Raw genomic sequence first — 25888 nt, forward strand, 5'->3', positions numbered from 1 at the left:
GATAGAAGAGCTCCGAGATATTCAGATCGAGGAGTCGCATTGGGAGCGGGGGAGATAACACTTTACTGCCCAGAAAGGTTCGTTTATCTGTATTCTCCCTTCAAGAACCACTAAGGGCAGTCGTAACGCATCGTGTGCTAGATAACGTTGAATAATCGTTTTGTAATAGCTTCGTGCTTATCTATGCTGAGCTTGAGAAACGCCCCGCATAGATAAGTGCCGCGCGCATGGTATCTGAGAATCCACGATTAACGATATCGAGAAAATTTTACCGCGATGTCGTGCGAACGAACAGTTATTCAGATTTTACGCCAAGTTGAACAATGTCATGTAACACATTGACGTCGCATTCCATACTGACGTCCGCCTACAAATAAGAACATTGCGTTTTGCGCTATTCTTTTCTTAGTTACGTTTGTTGTTAGCCTCCATTCCAATGCGCGTGTAATTTTGACTGCATGAAAAACGTAACCTCTCGTCTTTTGTTCCTGTTTGCAGAGACGCCTTACCCGGACGTCAGAAAAATGTTCCAGTATGGCTACAAACTGACCGCAGAATCTAACAACGTAACCGAGGTAATGGAAGGTCCTTGTGAGGTACCTCGACGTTTATTTGCATGTATCGGCGCAAACAAAAAGATAAACGAGATGTCAGGCTGCCCTCTAAGGCGGCAGACACACTTGCGTCTGTAACCTTGCATTTATCAGTTTTCGTAAGAATGCAAGTGAAATTCAATTTCTATATTCATTAAGCCTTACCCACTTCTGTCTTGGTCAATCCCCCATTTCAGATATGAGCCGCATGTTCAGGGGACAAAAACAACATAAGCAGCAGCAGTAACAACAGCCCCATCCGCAGTGTAGCTCCGAAAACCCTCTCCAAAGGCTCTTTTTTTCTATCTATCTATCTATCTATCTATCTATCTATCTATCTATCTATCTATCTATCTATCTATCTATCTATCTATCTATCTATCTATCTATCTATCTATCTATCTATCTATCTATCTATCTATCTATCTATCTATCTATCTATCTATCTATCTATCTATCTATCTATCTATCTATCTATCTATCTATCTATCTATCTATCTATCTATCTATCTATCTATCTATCTATCTATCTATCTATCTATCTATCTATCTATCTATCTGCTTTTAGAAGTATTACAGCTAAGCTGTTAGCCTCTAGTTGGTCGGGATTTTACGTGTCCGCGTGCGCGACATTCGCTCACACAAAAATGTGAGCCGATCCCGAAGACAATGCAAAGAAGCGGGAAGCCGACAATGTGCTGCTTCTCCAAAAGGCATTACCTGACGTCATCAGGTGACATCATTACATGATGAAGACGTAATCAATTCTAATGCTTTCTCTGTTTACAGTCACAAAATATATCCAAAACAACATTGTATATCACGTGCGACCCGCAATTGCCTTTTTGCATAGCAACAAATGCACCCCTAACTGCAGGGTGTGTATCGTGTATAACACAGGACAACTCTCCTCAGGAACTGACAACCATGTGTTTCTTTTAAAAACGGAGGTTTTGTTGGCCATTTCTGGTCTAATCAAAGGCTTGTGTAATTATTTTTTCACAAGTTAATAAAAATTCATGCAGCAATTAGGTGGTTGATTACCTGTTGTCTTGCGCTTAATGTTACTGAGTGGCTCAATACTATCCTTCTTAAGACGCCTTCGTACAAAATGGAAATAAAATCGCTCCCTATTCACACGCAGAACACTTTCCATTTTCTATTCACGTGACAGCATTTCTTCGCCGAATGTTTTTCTTGAATTATCCACTGGAACTTTTTTATATACATAATTTTTCACCGCGACGTATCTGACTGCACCTTCTTTCAACGTCTTTTTTTTCTTTTTTTTTTAGAAAATCACGTATCACGCCACAGAGTACTACGACGCGCAGCATAAGCAAGGCTACCTCAACGTTTACAGCGGAAACCAACCATACGAAGTCTACTACAGCCACCGCTCCAACGAGGCCTTTTTCTACTCAGGTGAATACTACTTGATTTTTTCCCCGACTACATTCGTGGTGGGTTTATGAATGTGTTCGTTCGTGCGTGTGTGCGGTTTTTCTCTTTTTCCTCTGTCAAACTGCGCTTATGGTGTGCCATCATTGCTTTTAATAAAAAGGAAGCAATGAAACGATCGATCGATCAGTTTATTTATTTATTAAATGCCGCATATACGTTTGAGTCCAAGCGTGTGGGTTGAATCCCACCGATAAAACAAATCAATTTTAACTGCACCGGTCATTTCACGAGGACCAGCCGCGGAGCCATGCTCTCCCTCCAAGAAAGAATAGTGCCGCTTCTCCTTTATGCAGCTTAGCTTCTCTCTCTCTCTCTCTCTCTCTCTCTCTCTCTCTCTCTCTCTCTCTCTCTCTCTCTCTCTCTCTCTCTCAGATTCCGAATGCATCTACTATTCAATTTATGGCACGTAACGTCGAAAGGAGTCAAATTTGTATTGATTGATTGATTGATTGATTGATTGATTGATTGATTGATTGATTGATTGATTGATTGATTGATTGATTGATCGATCGATCGACACCTGGTTTCCGGAATACTGCGTGGCTTGAGGCCTCTAGCCCTACAGACGACTATACTGCCTACGATTACGAAGGAGAGGAATTATCGAAGGGGGGAGAAGGAAATTCCTAACTGCCTTCGAGATTGCCGAGACGACGCGTAAGAACCTCAGCAGCGATCACTGGGGAAGAAAATGCATTCTGTTTCTTAAAAACAGACAAAACAGCGTCGGTGATTGGTTTCCCGCGAGTACCCGCGTGACCGTGTACGCGAGAGCACAACTTGGCACCGCAAGAGGGATGTGCGTGTGATAAGATAACGTCGAATTGCTATGAGAATAAAAACAAAACAAACAGGAACACAATAGGATGGCGGCGTGAGTACGTCTCTGAGCTTATCGGCCTAAGAACGATAATAACCACCCTACAATTAATTAATCGGGGGTGTGCTGCTTGAGTTCCGGGAAACGGCCGGACGTTGCGTGTTCCGCCCATGGAGGGAATTCGCTGCGGTGAAAAGTTCGCGAAATCAGTTGCGACACGTTCCCCGTGACAGTCGTGCTTGCTCTGTCCTCTCAAGGTGTCGTGTCTGCAACTGCACCCGCCGAGCTGCCGCTTGTACACCTGGAGGAATAACGAAAATAAGGATGCGCAAGAGCAAGCTTTAGCTCGGGTTTGCCTGCGCATGTACGTACGCGTGAAGCGCGTACATTCTTTCGTTAGGCAAGAGCCAAAGAAATGTTTCGCTTTAAATCTTCCTGCAGCGCGAGCCACTGTTGAGTCGATCGATCGATCTACCGATCGATCGATCAATCAATCAATCAATCAATCAATCAATCAATCAATCAATCAATCAATCAATCAATCAATCAATCAACATCTATCTATCGACATCTATCTATCTATCTATCTATCTATCTATCTATCTATCTATCTATCTATCTATCTATCTATCTATCTATCTATTAGTCAATCCAATCAGTCCAATCAAACCAATCATTTCAATGTCATCTATTTAAGCAAACAGACAGAGGAGCGGCGAATAAAATCTGCCGTTCGGCAGCTTGAGAAGTCCGCATGCCCCCATCACGAGGGTCCACAGCAGCAAACACATATTTAGAGATGACATCAAAAACAAAACGCATGATTGGAGATCACGTCAACAAAGTAACAAAGTAACAAATATAGTGCGGCAATGCAGGAAGTATCTTAACTATGGAATTTATACTCTCCCGTTAACAACAACATGTGGAGCCCTCTCAAGAAATCCGATTTTTGTCTCGACTATGGCAATGTACCAAGCGAGCCTGGCGTTACGTCCAGCCGACAAGGACAGTAACATCGGCGTGGCATCTAAATGTGCCGGTACTTCAGAATAATGCGCCAAACTCAAAGTAGAAGCTCTATTTATTTATTTATTTATTTATTTATTTATTTATTTATTTATTTATTTATTTTGCTTCGTGGCATGGCCACTCACAACCTCGATCTCCCCTCGCGTCGCTCGTTCACGTCGTTCCACTGCTCCAACTATGTCTGAATCATTTTTCTTCGTATAATTGTATGGATCCATAACTAGCCTATGGCTTAGGATCCAGACGTTCTCGCATACCAGTCTTGTATGTTGATCTGAATAAAGTTATCATCATCATCATCATCATCATCATCTTTATTATTATAATTGTCATTGTGGTCATTGTCGTCGTCATTTTTGTGGTCATTGTTGTTGTCGTCGTCGTCGTCGTCGTCATTGTCGTCGTCGTCGTCATTGTCGTCGTCGTCGTATCGTCGTCGTCGTCGTCGTTGTTGTTGTTGTTGTTGTTGTTGTTGTTGTTGTTGTTGTTGTTGTTGTTGTTGTATTACCCTTTCGCATCGACGCAGACTCGAACTGCGAAACGTATTCGCTCGACAAGCTTCCCAGTGACCTTCAGAAGATCGCGCTCAAGTGGTCCGACTCCCAGGGCACATTCACCATCGTCGGCGTCTCGACGCTCTTCATGGCCCCACTCGTCAAGAAAGGCGTCAAAACGGTGAGAAAGTGCGGCTCCGCGACTTCCTTTGCTGTTCACATGTGCTGAAAGAAGATGCAGCGAGTAGTAGCTCGGAAGGACGTATGCGTTGTGATCAATTCCTTAAGTTCTGGTGAACTTTCTTTTCGAAAAAAGATCGTCCGTTGCGGATAACGGAATTACAGTCCTTGAGCTGCATTACTCAGGGAGGCGGGCGTTCTTTGTACTAGACATTGAAACACGCGTTCAACGAATTAAAATAAGAATAACAAAAAAGACTGCTTTATTATGATTACGGCATATACTGCAATTTACGAATTGTAGGCGGTACGTTTGCGAGGTGTATCCACCTTGGAATGAATTTCCAGAATGACACTAGTTTGTAGATACGCGCCATCAAATGTACCGTAAAACTGCACTGTTACTACACTTACTTTCGTTACCGAAACGATATTTTATGCAGTGAAACACAAAAGTAACTTGAACGCCCACGTATCTTCTTTTTTTTTTCAAACTTTGGCAATTATCTCGATACTGGTGTCACCCTGGAGATTCATTTCAAGTGGACACGTCTTCCAAACTCGCCGGCTACACAATTAAATTCAAGCTCACCAGTTACGACTAACAAAAATTACTAAATAATTTGCTAACTAATTACTTTGCGAGCCGTGTTGCAATTTACGAATTGTGGCCGGTGAGTTGACAAGGCGTATCCGCTTGGAACTAATTTTCAGGGTGACACCAGCTTGGAGATATGCACTCTCTAAAGTGTGTGACGAAATACATGCGTGTTCCAGTGACTCGTAAATGGACTGGCAAGAACTCGTAATTTGCAATGTGCGCCGTAAAATATTTAATTAAAACGTTAATGGGCGATTTTGCTTATTAGTCGATTATGCAGTTCGATTTCTCGTACGAATAATGTTCGCCGCTTCGATCAATCCATCTCAAGGACTGCAGTTACGCCATCTATCACGGGTGATTTTTAAAGATTCTGTATGGTTCAAAAACAAAAACAAAAACCCCATAGGATACATTGGAAATTACTGGGTTAATGAAACGACAAACTGAAACGCTAACTCAATTTAACCTAATAAAGTATTATTTGAAAATTCTATTTTTGTTCATTTCACCGCGATAGGTTGGTTACTATAAGAGAAAATAAATTTTAATATTCATCTCTGATTATTACGTCGCAATTTTCTCGCGTTGGGGTCGTTGCGGTCCAGTATAAGTTATGGAAACTTCCCAAGTCCAGTCTCTGGCTCTTCTAGAACACAATGTAGTTCATCTTTACTTGGAATACATTAGCTACTAAAACAAAAAAGAAACGTGCTTAAGCATTCAAGATCAATGACGTCACCAAAAGGTGCTGCGTGAGCTTCAAAGCGGCGTCCCCGCGTGCGTATCACTTCCAGGTCCTTTTATTTATTTATTTATTTATTTATTTATTTATTGTTTGTTTGTTTTTTGCCTACAAAGCCTCTTATCGTTGTTTTAGTGGTCTTTTTTGCTGTTGTTGTTGTTGAAGGTTAACTTACTAGCATAGCTCAAGTAATTACTATATTTAGTTTCTCATTAATTTCCCTTGACAATGACACCACTCCGCGCTGAATGTTTAGTCGCAAAACGATGTATCGCGCGACTTTTCTTTATCAACCACAGATATATCGAACAACTGACGAACGTTTTCTTTTTTTCATTCTCGCCATCTGTCCGGCTTCCGCGACAGGAACGCAAAACAAGAGTGAAGCGAACTTGCGAAAGAATCGAAAGAATAAAGCAGGAATTGTAACACACACGACGCTTACTATAAAATACTTTTGTCTTTTTGTTCCTTTTTTTTTCACAGGCTTTCCAAGGCACAAACTTTACCGTACGAAGTGTTCCGGCCCTGAAATGGTCGGTGTGTCTGAGTGACGATGCTACGCCCATTGACGTGTACTTCTCTGGTAAGGGGCCACTTTTAACCGTCAGCTTTATAGTCACCATTTCGATACGGTTATCTTATTTGCGTCTTTTCATGCTAGTCGCGTTGTTCCTTTCTCACTAAAGAACAAAAACAAATGCGTTTATAGAAATATTCCTTCACGCGCGAGCACCAGAGAGCATCAGTAGAGAGGCCCCTGCACGGGACCTTTCCGATCAGAGGTACAGGGACGATCAACACGTTTCGTGCAGTCTTGAAACTTCGTAGTAGTGTTCACTGTTTAGTGCAGTACAGTAAGTGATAGAGATATGTCATTATCAGAGGTATACGTGGAGGAATATGAATATGTAATAGAGCGATAAGAAAAGGGAGGAATAATATAATAGAAGCGATAGGGAAGCTTTTGGAAGGATATTTCTTTTGTGTGTGAATCTTCTTGTGGAAGCACATTTATCAAAGATACGCGGCAGATAGCGCTGTTCTGTCCCATCAGCTTGATTACTCGAAGAGGCAGATAATACTTTCATGTCAAATAGCAGTATGATATTAGATAATTAATACATTTGCACTGACGAAATTTGCAATTGTGCGCTTTAATAAACACGTCACAAGTGCGGCATCGAAGCCAAAGCGGTGACGAAGTCATACACATTTAATAGGAATACTGTGATTATAGCGCCAATCTTGAGAAATACGTGAAATTCACCGACGCTCTAGTTTTTGTAGCTCTTTCTTTTTCTCTCTTTTTTTTTTTGCTTTCTGCGTTCTCGTTCGTATCGCCCAGTTCGCTTCTTTGTCTTAACAAACCAATTTTTTCCGAAGCTGAGCCGTATTCGTCACACGGTATAAACGCAATGCTTTCGGTTTCAGATCCCAAACACAGCACTTACGGCAATATATTTCCAGTACCTCTGAGAATCGTCCAAGGCAAAGAGGTTTCCGACATCATGATGATGCAAGACTACGTCGTCGACGTGGAAGATAAGTTTAAGGTGACGTGAGCCTTCATGTTATATATATATATACTGCACTCGTTAATGACCACGCGTCGATGGCGTCCAAGCGGCAACGCAGTGATATGCCTGGACAACAGAGCGTCACATCCGTTTTTGAGCTTACTGTAACCCTCATACACAGACCCTATATAAAGATGCCTTTAGGATATGGCGCTCTTTGGCCATACCTGGCCCTTGCGCCATTAAATATCAACCGTCAATCAATCAAAAATGCCTTTGCAGCCGAAGACATCTACCGGAAAGACGTTCACGTGGGGTGACACACGGACAAATGGGTATCTTCTTTTTCGGTGGAGGTCCCTTGCGGTACAGGGATAGAGAAAGAGAGGAATATAGGAAGGCAGGGAGGTTAACCAGGGATGATATCCGAACTGCTTTATGGGCCGGCCTAAAGGGGTAAAATCGAACACGGCTATTCAACAGGACAAACCTTGACGAAAGACAATGGTTCCTTAATAATGACCGCAGTGTTAAAAAATACAATTTCATAGTTTGCAATGACGTAATTTGACCAGACACACCAGTGTTTAAACTCTTTTGTCTGTTTCAATTTAAAACAACAGCACCGTGTGCTTTGCTGCGTTGGGCTCCCATCAAGCCTCTCTCATTCTCGGCTAGCCTTTGCATGCTTTCCTTCGCATCCACAGCATAGAACGAGAGCGCTGCAATAGGATCTTATGGCAGTTGGCCTTTATGGGGAACATCACGGCGACGCCGACGGCGTTAACGAGAATTCGCCTGTAGTGTTCCATATTTAATTGCTATCGTAATAAATAAATAAATTAGTGTACAGGTCACAAAAAAAATTCGGCAGGGCTGTGAAAGGCACATATCTGTTCAGCGGGGCATGGTGACTCATCTCTTCAAGAAAAGAGAAGGAGAAGCGAGTACACTGCATACCGAACCTTACGTATTGCTACTACTTCGCTCTTTTCTTTTTTTTTTTCAGATTCCAGCCGGGCGCGGTTGTGCGCGCATCAAGACTCCTCTGCCCAAGCCTCCCAGTTTCGCCAACGTCTCGATCGAGTTCCACTCGGAGCTGATGTTCAGGAACTTTCAGAGCTCGTCCGAGTTCTACTACTCCTCGCACTTAGACGTGAGTGGTAAACCAAACCATCCCTGCTAAACTTATGACTACCAGCTTCTCAGCTCGTTTTTCGCTCTTCGCCCTTGGCTCGCCCGCCACCATTATCCTAGAAGCATAATGGGTTGTCGAGTTGGTAACCATCTGGTGTGCCCTGATTGGATTTTAGGGAAATTAATTATTGTACTAGAGTTATCACTGGGATGTGTATCTTGGCGCGATGAATGATACGAACACCATATAAATCTAGAACTTTTTTTTATCTCGTATACCTCGTCTCAGTAGTGCTCGCCAGAGTGGTAGTTAATTGAAAAGCGTTTACCAAGAGTACAACACTTTACCGCAGTAGTGCAGCGAAGTCCTCTATTGTCTTCGTGTGTGCAACAAGCTCGCTTATCTGCGAAAACGTTACCCATTAGTTCGTAGGAATAAATGCGTGTAGCACTTACTATCTGTTCGTCAAGGAGTAGACGGCGCCGTTTCATGCGTGAACATCTTAACTCGTCAACAACAACAACAACAACCTCAAAAATAGGCGGGGGGAGAAGGAGCAGGCAGATTGCAGGAAAATGGCACCATGCAGTGACAGCGCGTCCCCGAGAACGAGTCCCGTACTCTTTCACATTCACTTGGCAGTCCGAGGACAAAAGCTATCGCTGTAAATGACGGTAACTTTTTGTTATCGTCATTTTACAGCGAGAGTTGTTATGGGCTCATACCTCTTTTTTTTTTATTGAAGTGAATGTTAGGAGAGGTTGGCGCCTTTATGTGGTGGCACCGGCTACTCCTTGTCACTTGGCAGACGAAAGAAATTTGCGCAATAAGGGAGAATAGCGACACTAAATATAACACTCAGTAGAATACCGGATCAATAAAAGATATGCAGTCCAACAGTACATGAGTCGCAAAGTTCTGTGCATTGGTTCAGTCTACGTACACATATATAAAGTCCGATGTTTTGAACAGCCAAAACACGCAACACTTGTAATACACTCCAAGTACAGGACAGAATTATACGTATTGCGTAAAAGTTGCGATCACCACATAAACCAACTATGAACCACGAACAACGTTTATGTAACTCATTTAGCGTATTCGGATCATCCAATACTTAATATTTTCCCAAAATGTTGGTTCCCTCTAAAAACTTTTTCAGAGCAAGAAGCGCTCTTTTTTGAAGGCCCGCAGTTGGCAATGGGCCAAGTATCTTTTTTAGAGTGAATGGTCTTCTGTCTAATATAAACAAATTAGCTTGCAGTACCGTTCTTTGTGTATAGTATTTCGAACACTCGAGAAGGTGATGCACATCTTCGTCTGGATGGCCACAAGAACACTGCGGACTAGAGACACGTTTTATTCTGTACAAGACGTGTTTCGTAAATGCAGTACCAAGACGCAGCCGGTGTACCAAAGTTTCAAATTTTCTGTTGTCCCTTAGAGTTTCCGGCATTGATAAGTTTATATATAGGTCTATAGAGTATAACTCCGAGTTTTTAGTTTGCTGGTCAAACCAGGTAGTTTTGCTGAGACGACAAGAAATCTGTCTCAGGATCAGACGGACTTCACTACGCAATAGGGGAAGATTGGTTGTCTCTGCGTTATTGTGCGCTCGATTCGCAGCTGCGTCCGCTGCAGTATTACCAGGAATATTGCAGTGCCCAGGAATCCACTGAAATGCAATTACGTGGTTCATTGCGCTTGCTTTTGTAAGTTCTTTGAGCGTCTCATACAATATCGAAGTGGTCAAAGAATTTTTCTTATTGCTCTGTAGTAATGTGAGAGCGGCTTGCGAATCGCTAAAGATAACCCATTTTTGCGAATGTTTTTCTAATGTTATGAAACGCAAAGCACACAGGATTGCAAATAGTTCCGCCATGGTGGAAGATGTCTCCCGGGATAACTTAAATGTTTGCTCCAGCGCTAAATGTGGAATGACGAATGCTGAAGTCGAGGAATTTTTATATCCATTTTAATGCCTGCCTGTGTCCGCCGATGGAATACCAGAACGCACTGCCAGAATGTTATAAAACAATAAAGAAGAAAAAAATTCGCAGAGCCCCACCGGGATTCCTACTCCGGACCTACAGATTGTGACGCGGAAGCTTTAAAACTCTTTAGGGACATTGTGGCACAGCTTCTTTTCTTCTTTTATTCTTTTTTTTTGCGGTTTACACATTTGCAGTAAGCTCCCGATAAGTTCTCCAAAATGTGGACAAATTGGTCAAATATTCGCACGATGCCGCTGTAAAAGATACCGCGCCTGGCCTCTTGAACGCCCATTAAAACCAATGGTTGACGCTACGCTTTGCTGCTTATGCCTAAACCAACGCCAAGGGGAAATAACATAACCGGATCCAGTGGCAGGGGACGAAAGGCATGAATGGAAAAGAAGTGGGAGGGAAAGAGCCACTTTTCCCCGCTAGGAGTTCTCGAATAGTAATTGCTGAGATCGAATCAAATACGAATCGAACAGTGCCAGGCGCGAACCGGATCGAACATCAAATACTTCTCGAATGGTTTTCGAATGATGAGAAGTCGTTTTCACAATTAACGTAAAACGATGTTCGCTTCCTATAGTATTGATAACGTCAGCGTGTTTCTGTCACTGCATTGCACGTCATCAAGCGTTGTGCATTAAAGGCACAAATGGAACATTAGGAACAAATAAGCAGTCCGATCGCATACACTAAACTCTTCGAAGAGTAAGAACAACAACAGCACCACCGGTAAAGTCTGGCTTCCGTGAGCGAACGTCCTCGCTCCACTACCTCGGTTCTCATGTTTTGTGCCTGTACCATGACAGCGGGGCTGCAATTTACCCTGCTAGTGTTCAAATTTTGTGTTTACTGTGCGCAGTTGACATTTTAAATTAACTATTCGAAAAAATATTCGTATTTACAAATGGCGACTATTCGATTCGAAGACCGAATCAAATGGGACGCTGTTCGATTCGTTATTCAACAGTTTCGAATATTCGCTAAAAGAAAACGCTCTCCGCTTCTCAACGGGAACCACGCACTTTGACTTATATGACGTATTGACGTATTACCTATGACGTATTATATGACTTACTGACATATATTATTATATTCGTGGAGACAGCATCGGAGAGTGCCACCTACACTGTAGCGAAGACGACTAAATACTAAAGTGTTATTTTTATTATCGAAAGGGGATGAGCTCACGCGCGCATGCGCGTGTTCGCTCCAATGGACCACCGCCCGAAACATTGCAAGACTTACTGCGCATACAAAATACGGCGTCAGCTGTGACGTCAGGGCTTCGCATTATGGACGCGTAACCGCAACTGTTCCCATTTCATCCCAGCAACCCCTTATTTCCTTCAAAATGTTTCATGAGCTTTTTGTTTTTGTTTTTTACCGCTGCCTTTTTTTGCTTTGAAAACTTACCCCGGTATTGAGAAATGCATTTTAACTTGAAGCCCATGCTCGACTTGATATAAACGACGCCTGCTGCGAACGCGCCTAAGACACTCATTACGTTTCTGTGGTGCATTCATGACAGGCGTCATTTAAACCAAGTCAAGCGTGGGATTCAAGTCAAGATGCATTTATGAATACGGATGTTATACAGCGGCGGCGACAAGACTTCATTGACGCGGGAAACTATCTTCTCGCAGATCATTCGCGACATTTCCAGCGACCACATGAGCGCCGTCGTGGAACCCTGGGCTACAAGCGAGCGAAACGCGCAGAAGACCGAACCAGCTGGCACATACCAAGAGATATACGACTACTACAATGGTAAGTAGTATAGTAGTAGCAGTCGAGGGTTATGCGATCCTAAATTGAGAGTATTTGTAGAATGGAGTGGCATTTAGGAGAAAAACATTACTGGATAACGACGCTTGTACGACTAGTATCTGCTGCTGCAAGAACTAGTTAACTACTCCCGAGGAGACACACTGCATAAATTCTCATTACGTCGCGAGCGCGAGGAGCTGTTTGGGTAAATTCAAGTCCGTACGTTTCGTTCTGACGCCTTTCCTGCCTTGCCGATGCGGACGGTAGTATACTGACATTGTGGCAACACTGACGTTTTTGGTATTCTAGACTTGACTGGTTAGCATCCCTGCCTTCCTTATCTCTCTCTCTCTCTCTCGAGATGTTATTCACAATTCGCATTAACGTTGACGGTACCGTTTCATTGCTTTACTAAATAACAGTAGATTAGAGAGAAATATTAAATCAATTTTCACGGTAAGAAGTTAATTAATGGAGAGAAAGTGAAGGCGTAACTTCCATTTCATGAATTGAGTGCCGGAACTCTCACATCGGAACGTCTCTGTGACGTCACAGATCTCAAAGTGTTTGTTTTTTTTTTTTTCTTTCGTACTGGCGCCGTGGTCGCTAACCAACAGTTCTTGAAACCTGCTACGTTTAGTCTTCGGCTCCTTTAGGATACAATGCGACAAAAATGTTGACGAGGCTCAAGCAGACGCCGTCAACACCTGTGACGTCACGTCGAGCTGGTGCGGGAAGTTGAATGTGGTGTCGCTACCCGTGTATCTTTACTGCATGTTTTACGGCTTACCACCCTTTTCTCGAGAAAACAGTGCTTCTTTTTCTTGCTGTTTTTTTTAGTAATTGTAGAAGCACAATTTATGAATACCGGTTAATTCTTTTTTTTTTCTTTAGCATGCCTTTCAACTTCATTGTACCTCTAAGCCGCAAGACAAGGTGCGTGGGCGTTTAAAATAAAATATGGAAGATATGTTAAGATGTGGGCGCATTTTCACAACGCAGTTATGGTGAGGACAAGAGAGGCTGAGAGGGCGCGCGGGAGAAGGTTATTTAAGACGACCGATTACAGAACACAGTAAAAGTAGGGGGCTACTTTCCTTTCCTTACTTATTTACTTTTTTGTTGTTGTTGTTGTTCACGCGAACAGGCATTCTGTACAAGATCGACAAGTCCGGACCACAGGAGAGGTGCACAGTGACCGCTGCGGACCGATACACGCTGAACGTGACCCTGCCCGGGTTGGGCGACGTCGACATGCTGAACGTCATCTTCGTCGACGCGGAGACTCTCATGAACGCCAGCTACCTGGGAGTGGTGAGTTGGGAGCCTCACACTGCCTAGCACTTCACACGTTCTTCGCGCGCTACACCCTTAAAAGCAAGATTACGCCCTTTGAGGCTTATCTTGTCTAACAACAACAACGACCTTGCGCTGACCTTGTACAAACCGTTCTTTTACAAGCACACCGTGAGGAACATGCCTACGCACGCCTTCGAGCTTCTCTTGGATGGACTGGATGGAAGGATGTCCAAGATAACGCAGGCGACCATCACGTACTACTACCTCAAGGTGAGCTTGTTGTGGGATCGCCAGCATCGCAGATTTCTGCGGCCTGAGAGAGCAGTGCGAAATTAGCATTGGGCGCGAAAGTTCACTGCAGAAATAAAAAAAATGATGAATGAAAAAGCAAAAAACAAAATGAAGGTAAGCGACATGCGGTGGGTGGCGGGTAAGCGAGCTGATACCTTAACGTACAAATGGAGCCGCACTGTAGTGTGAAGTACTGCGCTGTAATTAATAGTTACGAAAGAAACAAAGAAACACTATATTAGATGAGCTTAATGCCAGTAAGTTGTATATTTCCTCTCTTAAGGGAGAGAAAGAGAGAACTAGAAAGAGTTAAAAGAGCAGTGAGATACATAGATGACAGTTCCCGGTTTGCTATCCTGCATTGGCGTGGGGGTAAATGGGTTGGGAAGGACGTAGAAAGAGGGAGGAAAGAAAAGAGTGATCTTACGGTTCCTTTAGCGCCGAGGATGTGGCGGCATAAAACGCGAACAAGTGTTTCTTTAACACAATTTTTAAAAAAGTGTGTCGCTTTCGTGCAACATACAGAGCAGTTAACTTCAAGAAAGCAACGCTTAAATTGTAATAAAGTTAATATTACAGCAAACATATACCTCAACGTTCTTTAAACAAGTCTCGTATGGTGCATCGGGACTTCGTATTTTCGCACAAATATACAGTCTGTAGGTTTTCCACGTCATACCTCACATGCAAGCGATAGCGAAATACCAAGTGGGCGTTTTCTTTAATTGTGAATCGTACAGCACTTAAAGCTGTCATGAAACAACCGCCCCCCTCCCTCCCTCCCCCTCAAAAAGAAACTGCGATGTGATCAGAGCCGGAGACATAGGAGGCGAACCTTAACTCGGGTCTGAATTTAACTCCAAGCGATTGAACACACTTTAATAAATGTACTCGCCGTGTACAAGAACGTAAAAACAAAACAAAAAAGCGATATGATAGAATTGAAATAAGACACCGACTTCATTTCCGACTAAGTTTGGGCAGTACGTAGACCATTATAAACTGTTGGCGACGTATTTTGTCTGTCTTGAACTACCTTGTCCGCCTCGAAGACGCAGGCGTGAGTGACTTTCCGCCAGAAAGCATGACTTCTTTATTTCTTTTTTTTTTTTTTTTGCAGTGGCGCTATACGCTAGTACGCGAGAAACAAGAATTACTCGTGTCGCTCTCTCTCTCTACACAGGATAACATGATCTGGGACCGAGACCTGAGCCACAGAAACATTCCGGTGAAAATAACCGCTCGCACGTTCACCGCCTCCCAACTCCAGTTGAAGGTACGGCGACGTTCCCCTATGTCAAGCGTTATGCGCCTAGAGCTGATTGTATTAACTGCACATTACAGAGACGTACGTACACGACGTACAATGCAGTCTAAAATATAACTGCAGCCTCGGACATTACAATCGCGTATTCATCGACAACGCGACTGCGAAGTACACTGGACAAATGTGGCTGTTGTACACCCGGCCACAAACGTTTACGGGCCACGAGATCTCAAAAAACGTTCAATTCCCGAAGCAGCCTGCAACAGTAGTCAGCAAAACTGAAGATCGCAATGTTGTTCACATGTACTGGTAGAGACTGTAAATGCGAATACTAAGACGCGTTGGGAGTCTGCGCGGTGAGGCTGCGCATATATCCTAATTTTTCTTAGATTTCGTGTGCCGTAATATTTTGTGGCTGGGTGTACCTCGCGAAAAGTATCCACGACACCAACCTCAAGAGCTGTCCTTTCATTTTTGTGTCTTTTCCCTTGTGAAAAAATTTAGTATAACAAAGAGGTGTACCGCGATTATCACCCTCAAACTGGGATGTGTCCTAGCAGCAGAAAAGACGCATTTCTCTATTATCGCACGCACGTGTACTGTGTTCCTACATGCAGCCGTTTTACGAGATCACGCTCAACATCCACGATCTGACGACGGTGATGGAGCGAATGAACGAGAAGATGAACGTGCTGTCGTGCTACAACGAAAACGACCAGTCCTACACGTGGCTTCAAGTCGGTTTCCCAGGTAGGTGGTTTCGATATCCCCTAAATTCCACACAGGCTATATATAGCGTTGAGTGTCAACTGGTCTGACGCCTGTCCTCTTCCTCAAAGCTGCGAAGAACATGTAATGGGAGAAATCTTTTTTTTTTTTTCATGGGGATTGATGTTTGCAGGTTCTTATCTCTCATTTGGAAGAATTCATTTCATTCATTTTCTCTCAGGGCCGATGGATTACCGAGAGAAATGGGTGGTATGCAAGCAAAACACATTTTAACGGCTAAGCGGCATAGGATGGTTACAATCAATTGTTGCTGGCACTTTTTTTCTAAACCGTTGGCCTCGATGTAAACGGCTGAAGTTGAGAGGCAGTTCCAGTACACGATTGTTGCGGTAGTGACAGAATTGAAATACACATTGGCGTGGCAACATGGGGCACCTCAATCACGAATTAATTATCACTTCTGCAAGAAATGTAGAATGGTGATGACAAAATAGAGTCGCGCAAATTGGGAATCGTAATGATTCATCTTGCGACAAAGACGCGATACGCGAGATCTTACGAAGACGTGACAGGTGATGCATCTCAAGAGTGAATTACATGAGTGAAGCGACACTTGCCGTGCGCGAGAAGTTGGATAAAGTAAAAAAAAAATCATGCTGCACGGTTCTCGATGGCTTCGATTCTGAGAATGAGCTAATCGACGTGGGAAATTCCCAAATTATTGAATACTCTAACTTGGACCTTACTAAAGTTTTACAAAGCAAAAGTTTCGAATTGGTGGGAGCTTAGCCAAAACTACGATTTATATATATTGACGTTTCCTCTAAAAACGCACTTTAGCAGGCATCTCACACATTCCTAAAGAGAAAGGACAGGAAGGGCCCGGAAGTTTCCTTTTGTATTTTATCCGTGGTCCCCCGTGATAAAAGCGGTACACTGTCGGTCTGAGCCACTATAGGTGCTTGAGAGTATCGCGTAAAACCACTCGCACATCTCCAGTTTCGTTTCAATTAAAACTTTACTCTGCAGCCTTGCAACCAAAAATAAATTAGTTATTGTTTATGCACGAAACTTTGTCTCCTTTTACATAACAAAATTATTTTTATCTTATTTTTATCGTCGGTTGAACAGCTACAACATATTTTGCAATAAGTTAGCCTGAACCGTCTCCAGAGCACATAAATAGACACAAATGACAAATGAAATGAAGTCAGGCTCTCTTCAATTAAGCGTGGATATTAGGGAGAGGAACATCACGCACACAATATTGTAGTACAGTATAATATAGTACAATATGGTATAGTATTGCACGATGTTGTACAGTACAGTATGCAGAAAATGCGGCAGTCTATAAGCGTACATTTATTTTGCGCTTAGAACAAGAAAAAATAAAAGCGAAGCTAAAGGTTTGTGTAGTGACTTTCTGCCACTTCACAAGCCGTAATGCCTACATCGTCAGGCGACGGGTGTGTACCTACATTGGCACGAAATTTATAGCTCTCCATATTTCACCTTTCGCACGTCAAAGAAGACGGAGGCTGAAAATCGCCATGTACATTCGTTCTACCAGTTAACAAGCGATGCTATACGGGGTCTCTGTTTACTTTCATTGTTAAAGCATTTCGTTTAATCGTCCATGGCTTGCAGCAAAATTCTACTTCTTGAGTTAATTACTCTCAGAGGCAGACATCTTTTGCAAAAGAAGAGCTTATTAATATTTGACTAATTATTGAATTTAACTAAATAAACTTGAAACTAATTAATTTACGACACATATCGCAATTTGCAAAATATAGCCAGTGACTCCGATAGTCATAGCCACTTGAAATGAATTGTGAGAATGACAGCAGCTTCGAGATATGCATTCCCAAAGATTGCGACGAAATACAATGGTGTTCCAGTAACTTTGGGCTTTGTTAAATCGTTTATTAATTGGTGAAAAAAAAGTAAGTGGCACAACAGTGCAGTTTTTTACCCCAAGTGTGACAGCGCTTATCAGAAATTTGTGCCAGTTTCAAAGTTCGTTTCAAGTGGCCGTACATTATGAAATCCCTTCCTTCAATTCATGCATTGGAATTCGTGCGCCAAAGCACTCAGTTCAAAAGTGGATTAGTGACATTTTGTTAATGATTAAATTATGCATTTCGAATTTCACTGTAAGTAATGTCGGCCTTCACGAGTAATCTAGCTCAACGAGTACATTTGTGGCATGTGCCACAGTTGACCTTAAAAAAAATTATGTTAACGTTAAAAGAAAAAGCACCCAGTATACCTAGACCCGTGGCTATGTGTATTAGATATACGTCCGTTCATGCGACTCCTACATGGCACGTCGCTTCGAAACGCGTTTCATAACATCGGAGTAGGAAAGAACTAGGAGGGAGCGTAACGCGACAAAAATTGAGCCCAGAAAGAGTGTCGGCCCAACACGTGATCTTGTCGTAGTAAGCCCTAGCAAGCCTACCGCCAGCGCACTACAGCCGCACTCACCGCGCTCGCTTCCAAAAAGACAAAAGGCTGCGACAGCGTCGTCTGTTCGCCGGGGTCGATCGTTTCAACGGACACGATAGATGAGTATACGTTGCAACAACAACGAAAAAAAGAAAACCCGGAGTTCGCGTAAGCGTATGGCAAGCAATGCGTACAGGGCGGTCGCAAAAGCACCCGAACAAGTGCACGTCGATCATCAAAGCCTACACTTTGAAAATAATTTACACCCTTAAAAGTAAATAAGGGTGTGAGTGCGTCCATAACTCGCACCGTTACACCATTTTTGTGTATAAGGGTGAATTATAGACATGTTTACACTATTCTTCACTTTTAAGGGTGTGAATTACACTCTTTTTAGGTGTTAGGGTGTCCGCTATAGACAAATTTACACCATTCTTTACTTTTAAGCGCGTAAACTATCTTACAGTGTTACCGGGAAGCAAGCACACTGGGCCGACTTTGCCGTAGAGCGCGCGGTCACGTGTTGGGCGGACTGTTTAGGGAGAAAATGCGAAGGGGATGCGTTGAGAGGAGGATTCGGCCGCGAAGGCGACGGTGACGTAACGCTCCCTCGTATAGTTTGTGCCCGTCCTACACGTTCGATAACAACAAAATATTGCCCGGCGAAAGCTACAAAATGTCAGCCGAAGTTCCAGCTTGCGGTTGTTTTGCTTTCGTGTCGCTACGTTCTCTTTTTTTTCTATGCAGCGAAGCCGTATGAAGTGCAAACGGCCGTGATGGCATCGTCTGCTGTGAAGGAGAAGTTTTTGCAGAAGTTGTACGAAGTGGCCGAGCTAACACCGCTCAGAGTCCCACGCGTTCTGGTAGGCTCGTTTCTTTATTATTTCTTCTCTCTCTCTCTCTCTCTCTCTCTCTCTCTCTCTCTCTCTCTCTCACACACACACACACTCTCTCTCTCTCTCTCTCTCTCTCTCGCTCGCTCGCTCTCTTTGTTGGACCGCACGGTTTATCGACCGGCATAATATGCCTACATAAATGCGCGCAGGCCTTCTTAGTGAAAAAGTTGCGTAAGTGGACGTTGCAACTTATCGTGAATAAGTAACCGTTCGTAGTTTGTGCTTTCGTCGGTCCGTGTGCCGGCACCTCTAAACACTCCCTCTCCCCGGCCCCCCCCCCCCCTCCCGTAGGTTCTTTACACGCACACTTCAGCTCGTGCCTGCGTATCGTGCTGAAAGAAAAATCGGCCTCACGTTCCTTCTAGATATGCATGTTACGATAACAGTTTTACAAGCGTAATGACGTCGTAAACATTAAAGATATTCACTCTTTTCTTTCCGAACATCGCTTGTCCATCTCATTTAATCAGGAGCAAGCAAATTTGACCCGACAGTTTAACGCTGAGATGACTAAATGGTCGGGGCCATACATGGAGTATCAATATCCTCTTATTCACTATATTTTACGTCCAGCATACACGGGATGAAGGCCTCTTCTGTTTATCCAAGGCATTATGTCCACGTTCTTTCTTCTTTTTTTTCTTGCAGTTACTTGGCAGAAATTGTAAAAACTATTTATTTACAGAAAAGCGTACACAGTAACAGCAGGGGGTATGTTGAATGTAGGCGCTGATTGATATGCATGATAAGCACGTACAGTACCGTTAAGTATCGTTGGTGATGAAAGTTTCGTACTCAAATTTTGTAGCGGCAACAACGCTTGATTTCGGCTGATGTGCTTTTGCTGTTTTTTTTTTAGGTCGACTTCACGAGCAACATGGTGTTTATGACTGCATTGATTCTCGAACGCCCAGCTGTCATTGGTACGTGTCGCTGGAGTTTAGCCAGACGCTCTTCGAAGACATTCAGATAAATTATGTCACTAACATAATTATGCGTCGAGAACTTCGGCTACACCTTTCCTTTTCATAATTTACTGCCACATTCCTATGGCAACAAATGCATGTGCCCAATAACGCCTCTTTCCAATAATCGCATACGAAACATAAGGAACCCGTACGTCATGTGGGATTATTGAATAAGGAAATTGTGGACCGCGCGGGCATTTTTTTTTTCTTGATAGGGATATGGAAAGTGAATAAAAGAAACCTGTCGGTTGTGGGATTAACCTTGGCTTAACACGAAGTGCTTTTACGAAGTATATCGGTTAATTACCGCAACTGAATCGTCATAGGAATCGACAATTAACATGCCCTGAACTTGTTAGATTACTCACTGTAAAGTTATATTGGACTTCGTTCAAGTGCGCAATCAAAGCCATAGTTACGTACTAATAGAAACACACCGTCTAACACTCTGTGGGAAAATATAGCTACGTGAAAAGAGACGTGTACACGATGTTTTCTTCACGCTCTATGTATGCAAACTAAATAGAGCATACTGTTGTGGGGAACTGGGCCTTTTGCAATTCATCCTTCACCACAGTGTCACATCCAGCTATGGTCGCCCGGTAGACCACAACATGCACCAAAAAACACTTGTTTAATGCGCAGAAGGGACGAGCTATTTCTTTTTGTCTGCCTTTGCTTCCCAGGATTCGAAGCAAGTTTCTTTGAGCGCACAAACCAGTGCGTTAAGCACTACACTACGGCACTGCCTTTCTTTTCTCTTCTTTACTATACGGGAGTCAAAACCAGCGCAGACAAAAAAGCCACCATAAGAAATCAAGGTAACTTGAAAAAAAAATGAACTCAAAGCGCGGACAAGCACACGCAGGTGCCAAATAAGGACATCCTGTTTGGACGCGCGGTTATTGAGCCGCTTATGTACACTGCGAACACAAGCAGCAAATTTCCGAAAAAAAAGAAATGGTGGATCGCACGGGTATGTGGGAATCGGTTGTAAGCGAAACTTTCTTTGGTGTTAATTGGAATGTCTTCTTCACACTTCTTCAGTGCTATATAGCTCAACGCTCCTCGCTTTATACGGGATCTGTGGTCTGATTTCGTGGTTTCCGTAGTGGGGTACTCCGGGAATTTGGACCACCCGGGTTGGTTCTTCAACGTGCACCTAAATCTAAGTACTGTTACGATCGGCCTGCGGGGGCGGGCGATCTTCGGAGAAGCGACCTCCGAACCCGTCCCAAGCCCGCTGCGACGACTCGCTTTGTAAAGACAACAGTGCGTCGCCTCAACAGCCCAACGGCGCCGGCATGTCTAGCCACGTTCGGTGGGCCGAGTATTGTTGGTCGATCCGCTGCCGCGTTCACGGTTTGCTTGGAGCGGGGGAACTCCTGGAAGGGGATGTTTTGCGGTGCTTTCCCACCGGCCCCAGAGGCCGTCACAGTCAATGGACAGACGCGGCGGCTACTGACCGCGGGGTCAGCTCTGGGATCAAGAGGCGCCTGCTCGGTTCAAGACCTCTGTCTACGAGAACCCTCCCACCTCGGTGTGCTCCGTTAAACCAAAGTACGGAAGTGAGTGTGTGAACCCTCCCCCTCAAAGGCGGCTCGGCTCCGATGACTTTGGATGCTTCCACTGGTCGAAGGTTGAACGGCAGTTTTCCCTCACCTAGGGATCTAGGGAGGACAGAGTTTTTAAGAAGCCGTTTACGGCTGCTTGGTGTGCATTCTTTTTCAGTCATGCTAGACTGATTAAATGTAACGTTATCCACTCTTCATGTAGATATTGTAAATAAATCCCATTTTCCTCGTTCTCCATGACAACAAGTCCATCCCTTCAACAACGTCCTCAGCGTGGATGAGTCGGACGACGGCATGGGCCAGCTACCATTTATTTCATTCCCGACCCCAACCCTTACAGTACATAGGGGTGTTCTCGCATTTCGATGGGGGAGAAATGTGGAAACACACCCACTTTAGGTGCACGTTAAAGAAGAACGCCCAGGTGGTCCAAATTATTCCGGAGTGCCCCACTATACGGCGTGCCTCAGAATCAATTCGTGGTTTTCGGCACGTAAAATCTCCATAATTTATTATTTTTTTGTTTTACGTTGGATTCGTTCCCGGCAGAGGACTACGTCAAAAAGGACAACTTCGGCTTCAAGACTACCGACTACACGGAGGCCGTGCTGCCGCTCCAGGACTGTCTCAAGATATGCTCCAGCAGCGGCCGAGACTGCACGTGAGCATATAGTTCCACAAAGTGGAGTCACATTACGCGCCTGTTGTGTTTACTAGGAAAATAAGGGTGGAAAACGAAAAAAATTTCAGTGGCAACTTAGCGATAAATGCGAGAGAGAGATGTCGCACCTCTTTTGAGATCCCGCATCCGGGAATAAACCGCGTTCAGCGCACTGCAAAGCGACATTCAGGAGCTCACTTGATACACGTCCTGCCTCTTCGAGAGTTTTCGAGGAGGGTGGCGATATGGGATTGTTGGTTGGTCATCATAGAAAGGTATCTGTATAGCGCAACAAAACAATCACACAAGAAGAGACGAAGACAAGCGCTCGTCTTCGTCTTTGTCTCTTCTTATGTTCTTGTTTTGCTTCGCTTACAGATAGTTTTCGAGGAGTTAAGTGCAACCGAAGGTGGTCCAGAGGCGACCACCCTCAGTCACACTACTATATATATCAGAGCGAGGGAAGTGTTCTTCCTAGAGGAACATTTCTTGTGTGGTCTGGCGACTGACGTATGAAGCAGGCGATTTCTACCGGGCAAAGATTATTCTGTATATTATTCAAGCGCATATGGAAACCTAAATTTCGCGTACGAACCTGCAGATTGTTTGGTATTCAACTGCGAGTTAACTTTGAAATTGGTTCAGCGATTGTCTGACGAGGGCATTTTTGCGTTTCACAAGAATTTCAGTGAGGAAATGGCAGCCGGCGGAGATTACGGAAGCTTGAGGAATCGTTAGCGTTAATCATGTGGCCTACTTTCTTTTTGTCGTCACAATTGTTTGCAATAGCTACAAAAAGTCATAGCAAACGACTGAGTTTCCTTTTTTTTTTTTTTGCAGTGCTGTGGCCTACTGCGGTGCGTCATGCTACACGACTTCGATGTACAGCGAGGACGACACGCATAACCTTGAAAAGTCCGTGGACTGCAACGTTTACGCAAGTAAAAAGAAAAACTCGCTCAATCTTTTCTCTTTTGTTTCGTATATGAACACGTACATCATCGAACGCCTAAAAATTGATTCTGAAAGAAGCTGTTGCTTTATTTCTTAAATATGATGCCGATAACAAGACTGGTCAATGTAAATTTAATTTTACCTCATTCTTCACCTCACTACATGGATTTTTCAAGAAACACGTTACATCAATATCTTTTTTAAAATTTACTCACTTTTATCTCCTAAACCAAGTAAATGCAGGTTTTAATTGTTAACTCTTTTTTCTAGAACTTTCGCTTATATACATCGTGGACGATGAGCTCGTCGACCTTCTAGGGTGACAGGAGTTCTTTAGCCAAGAGGCATCACCATGTGAAATGCCAGTGATAGGAAACATGGTCGTCATCCTCAAAGTTAATCTTTCTGCGCACGAGAGGACGAAGGGTTCTCCAAGCTATGTCCGATTACCCCTGTCTTGCGCCGGCTGACGCCATCTTTGAATTGAATTGAAATTTATTTCTCGTTCATTCAAACGAGGGTGGACTGAGACTAAAGGCATAAAGCCTGACAAAGGTCTCAGCCCCCACGAACGACAGGTTTGACAGCAGGTCATACACATATGCACAATTTTGCGCGTTAAAACAGCGTTGGTTACTCTGAATGTCCATGGTCATTCGATTCTTCAAATGTATAGTACAATGTACAGCAACGGCTAAGTGCAAGTAAGCATTTGAGATGCTAATGGTATGCTAAAATTGTACAATTATACACGAAATAAACGTCAGCTAATTTATGGAGCAATATAGAGCAACAACATGCGCATAAAAAAAACATAATTGTGTGCCAAAAGTAGTAAAACACTGGGAACAGTACGTGGATGCAAACATTTGTGTTAATACAAAACCTAACAATAGATATTAAATGAAATCATGTGGATCGTGAAAAGAGAAAATATGTAATTCATGGCAGAAACATTTTTCATTTTATTACATTTCCACCTGCGAGTTTTCTAATGTCATCACACCACCTAATTCATGCCGCCTTTGACTGCGCTTCCCTTGACTCGGCGCCCGTTCCCTAACTCTAATGTTCCACCGGTTATATCTGCACTACGCATTACATTGCCTGCCCAGCTCTATCTCTCCCTTTCAATTAGCTCGCGAAAGAATTGCCAGCGCAATGCCGACAAGTCATCGTCGTGTTCCAGCCTCTAGTCGGCGCTCGTAGCATGCTTTTTTATATAAGCTGCAGACACCCACAGCTCGAAGTGCCTTACAAATATTGGAGGCCCTGCCTCCAGCGCTTTCACCCCTTATAGGCATCACGGCTTTGCGCGAGTGAAGATCCTTGAACGGTGGCCGTACCCGTTGCTGGTGCAGGAAGCGACGGGAACATCCCCGCAAAAGCTGAAGCTGACAGGCCTCTGCAGCGGTTTATAGACTTACCGCGCATATTCACGTGTGCGTGCAGTCAGGGCTTTCTCTCTCTCCCATTCACTCTCTCTTTCCGTCATTGCATCCGCCCTCTCTCTCAGTGCAGGGTAGCAAACCGGACGCGCGTCTAGTTAAGCCTCCCTGCCATTCCTTTCTTCTCTCTCTCTCTCTCCACCAGGATCTCGGCTACCCCCTTTTGCTTTTTCATCTACGCCACTGTACCCCCATCTCTTACACCTATAATTTTTTTTTACGTTCTACACAGTAAAATTTTTCGCACACTCAAGTATGATTGATTCCCCCATGGATAAGACCTTCACCCTTAAATGGTACGATCAAAACTCTGGTGACGGACATCTGAAGTTTTCTTTTCCTGTTGACTATTCCTGGCAAGTACACATGACGATAGCTACGACAGACAGCACGAAACAAACTTTTAACAGCTGTCACTGTCAGAATCTCTCGCTAGATATTTTGGTGCACACCGGGTGGTCAGAATTAATACACAGTTTTCAAACACGGCTTTTATCTGCGCGGGGGTAGTTTGAGCCAGCCCCTTTAAGGGTGCAACGTTTGCCTGCTGTGCACCCTTTTGAATGTGTATGGCTCTTCCTCGTAACGCAGAGACCAAGCTGGGCATGGCCCGCAAGCTGCCCGTAACTTTGGACGCCGTCCAGAAAGTGGTGCAGGCGGTCGCCGACAACAAGTTCGTCATTATCGTTCGATACCGTGCCTCTGGATTAGGGGTAAGTGAACTGGAGGCCAGTTTTTCAAATTTCGAAGGCCCGGTTGCACCGCGCAGCTCCGGTCACATCGCATTGTATTCACGAACAACTACGACTACTACACCTACAGTGAACTCTCACTTGAGTGAACTTCAAGGGACACAAGGAAATAGTTCGCTTAACAGAAGGGTCACTAAACTGAACATTCACTAGAACATGTAACGCCATCGGGCACAGCAGGCTTCGAGTCAAAAGTGTGAAATGCAACTTATGGAGTTATGTCCATCAATACATGTATATA

The 25888-nt window shown here is 43.8% G+C and overlaps 1 protein-coding gene across 1 annotated transcript in view; it reads left to right on the top strand.

The window, feature by feature from the left end:
- LOC142557449 (uncharacterized) overlaps positions 1-25888 on the top strand; it is a 48017-nt gene that overhangs the window by 9731 nt on the left and 12398 nt on the right. The window contains exons 3-18 of the mRNA XM_075669300.1: positions 499-575; positions 1889-2018; positions 4436-4584; positions 6416-6515; positions 7364-7485; positions 8459-8605; positions 12234-12357; positions 13505-13671; positions 13819-13926; positions 15131-15223; positions 15832-15964; positions 19142-19257; positions 20150-20213; positions 22382-22493; positions 23334-23434; positions 25487-25608. Coding sequence (XP_075525415.1) covers positions 499-575; positions 1889-2018; positions 4436-4584; positions 6416-6515; positions 7364-7485; positions 8459-8605; positions 12234-12357; positions 13505-13671; positions 13819-13926; positions 15131-15223; positions 15832-15964; positions 19142-19257; positions 20150-20213; positions 22382-22493; positions 23334-23434; positions 25487-25608 — 1865 coding nt within the window. The remainder of the gene's footprint in view (positions 1-498; positions 576-1888; positions 2019-4435; positions 4585-6415; positions 6516-7363; positions 7486-8458; positions 8606-12233; positions 12358-13504; positions 13672-13818; positions 13927-15130; positions 15224-15831; positions 15965-19141; positions 19258-20149; positions 20214-22381; positions 22494-23333; positions 23435-25486; positions 25609-25888) is intronic.

Source organism: Dermacentor variabilis, chromosome 9 (genome assembly GCF_050947875.1).
Source record: "Dermacentor variabilis isolate Ectoservices chromosome 9, ASM5094787v1, whole genome shotgun sequence".
NCBI classification, from domain to species: Eukaryota; Metazoa; Arthropoda; class Arachnida; order Ixodida; family Ixodidae; genus Dermacentor; species Dermacentor variabilis.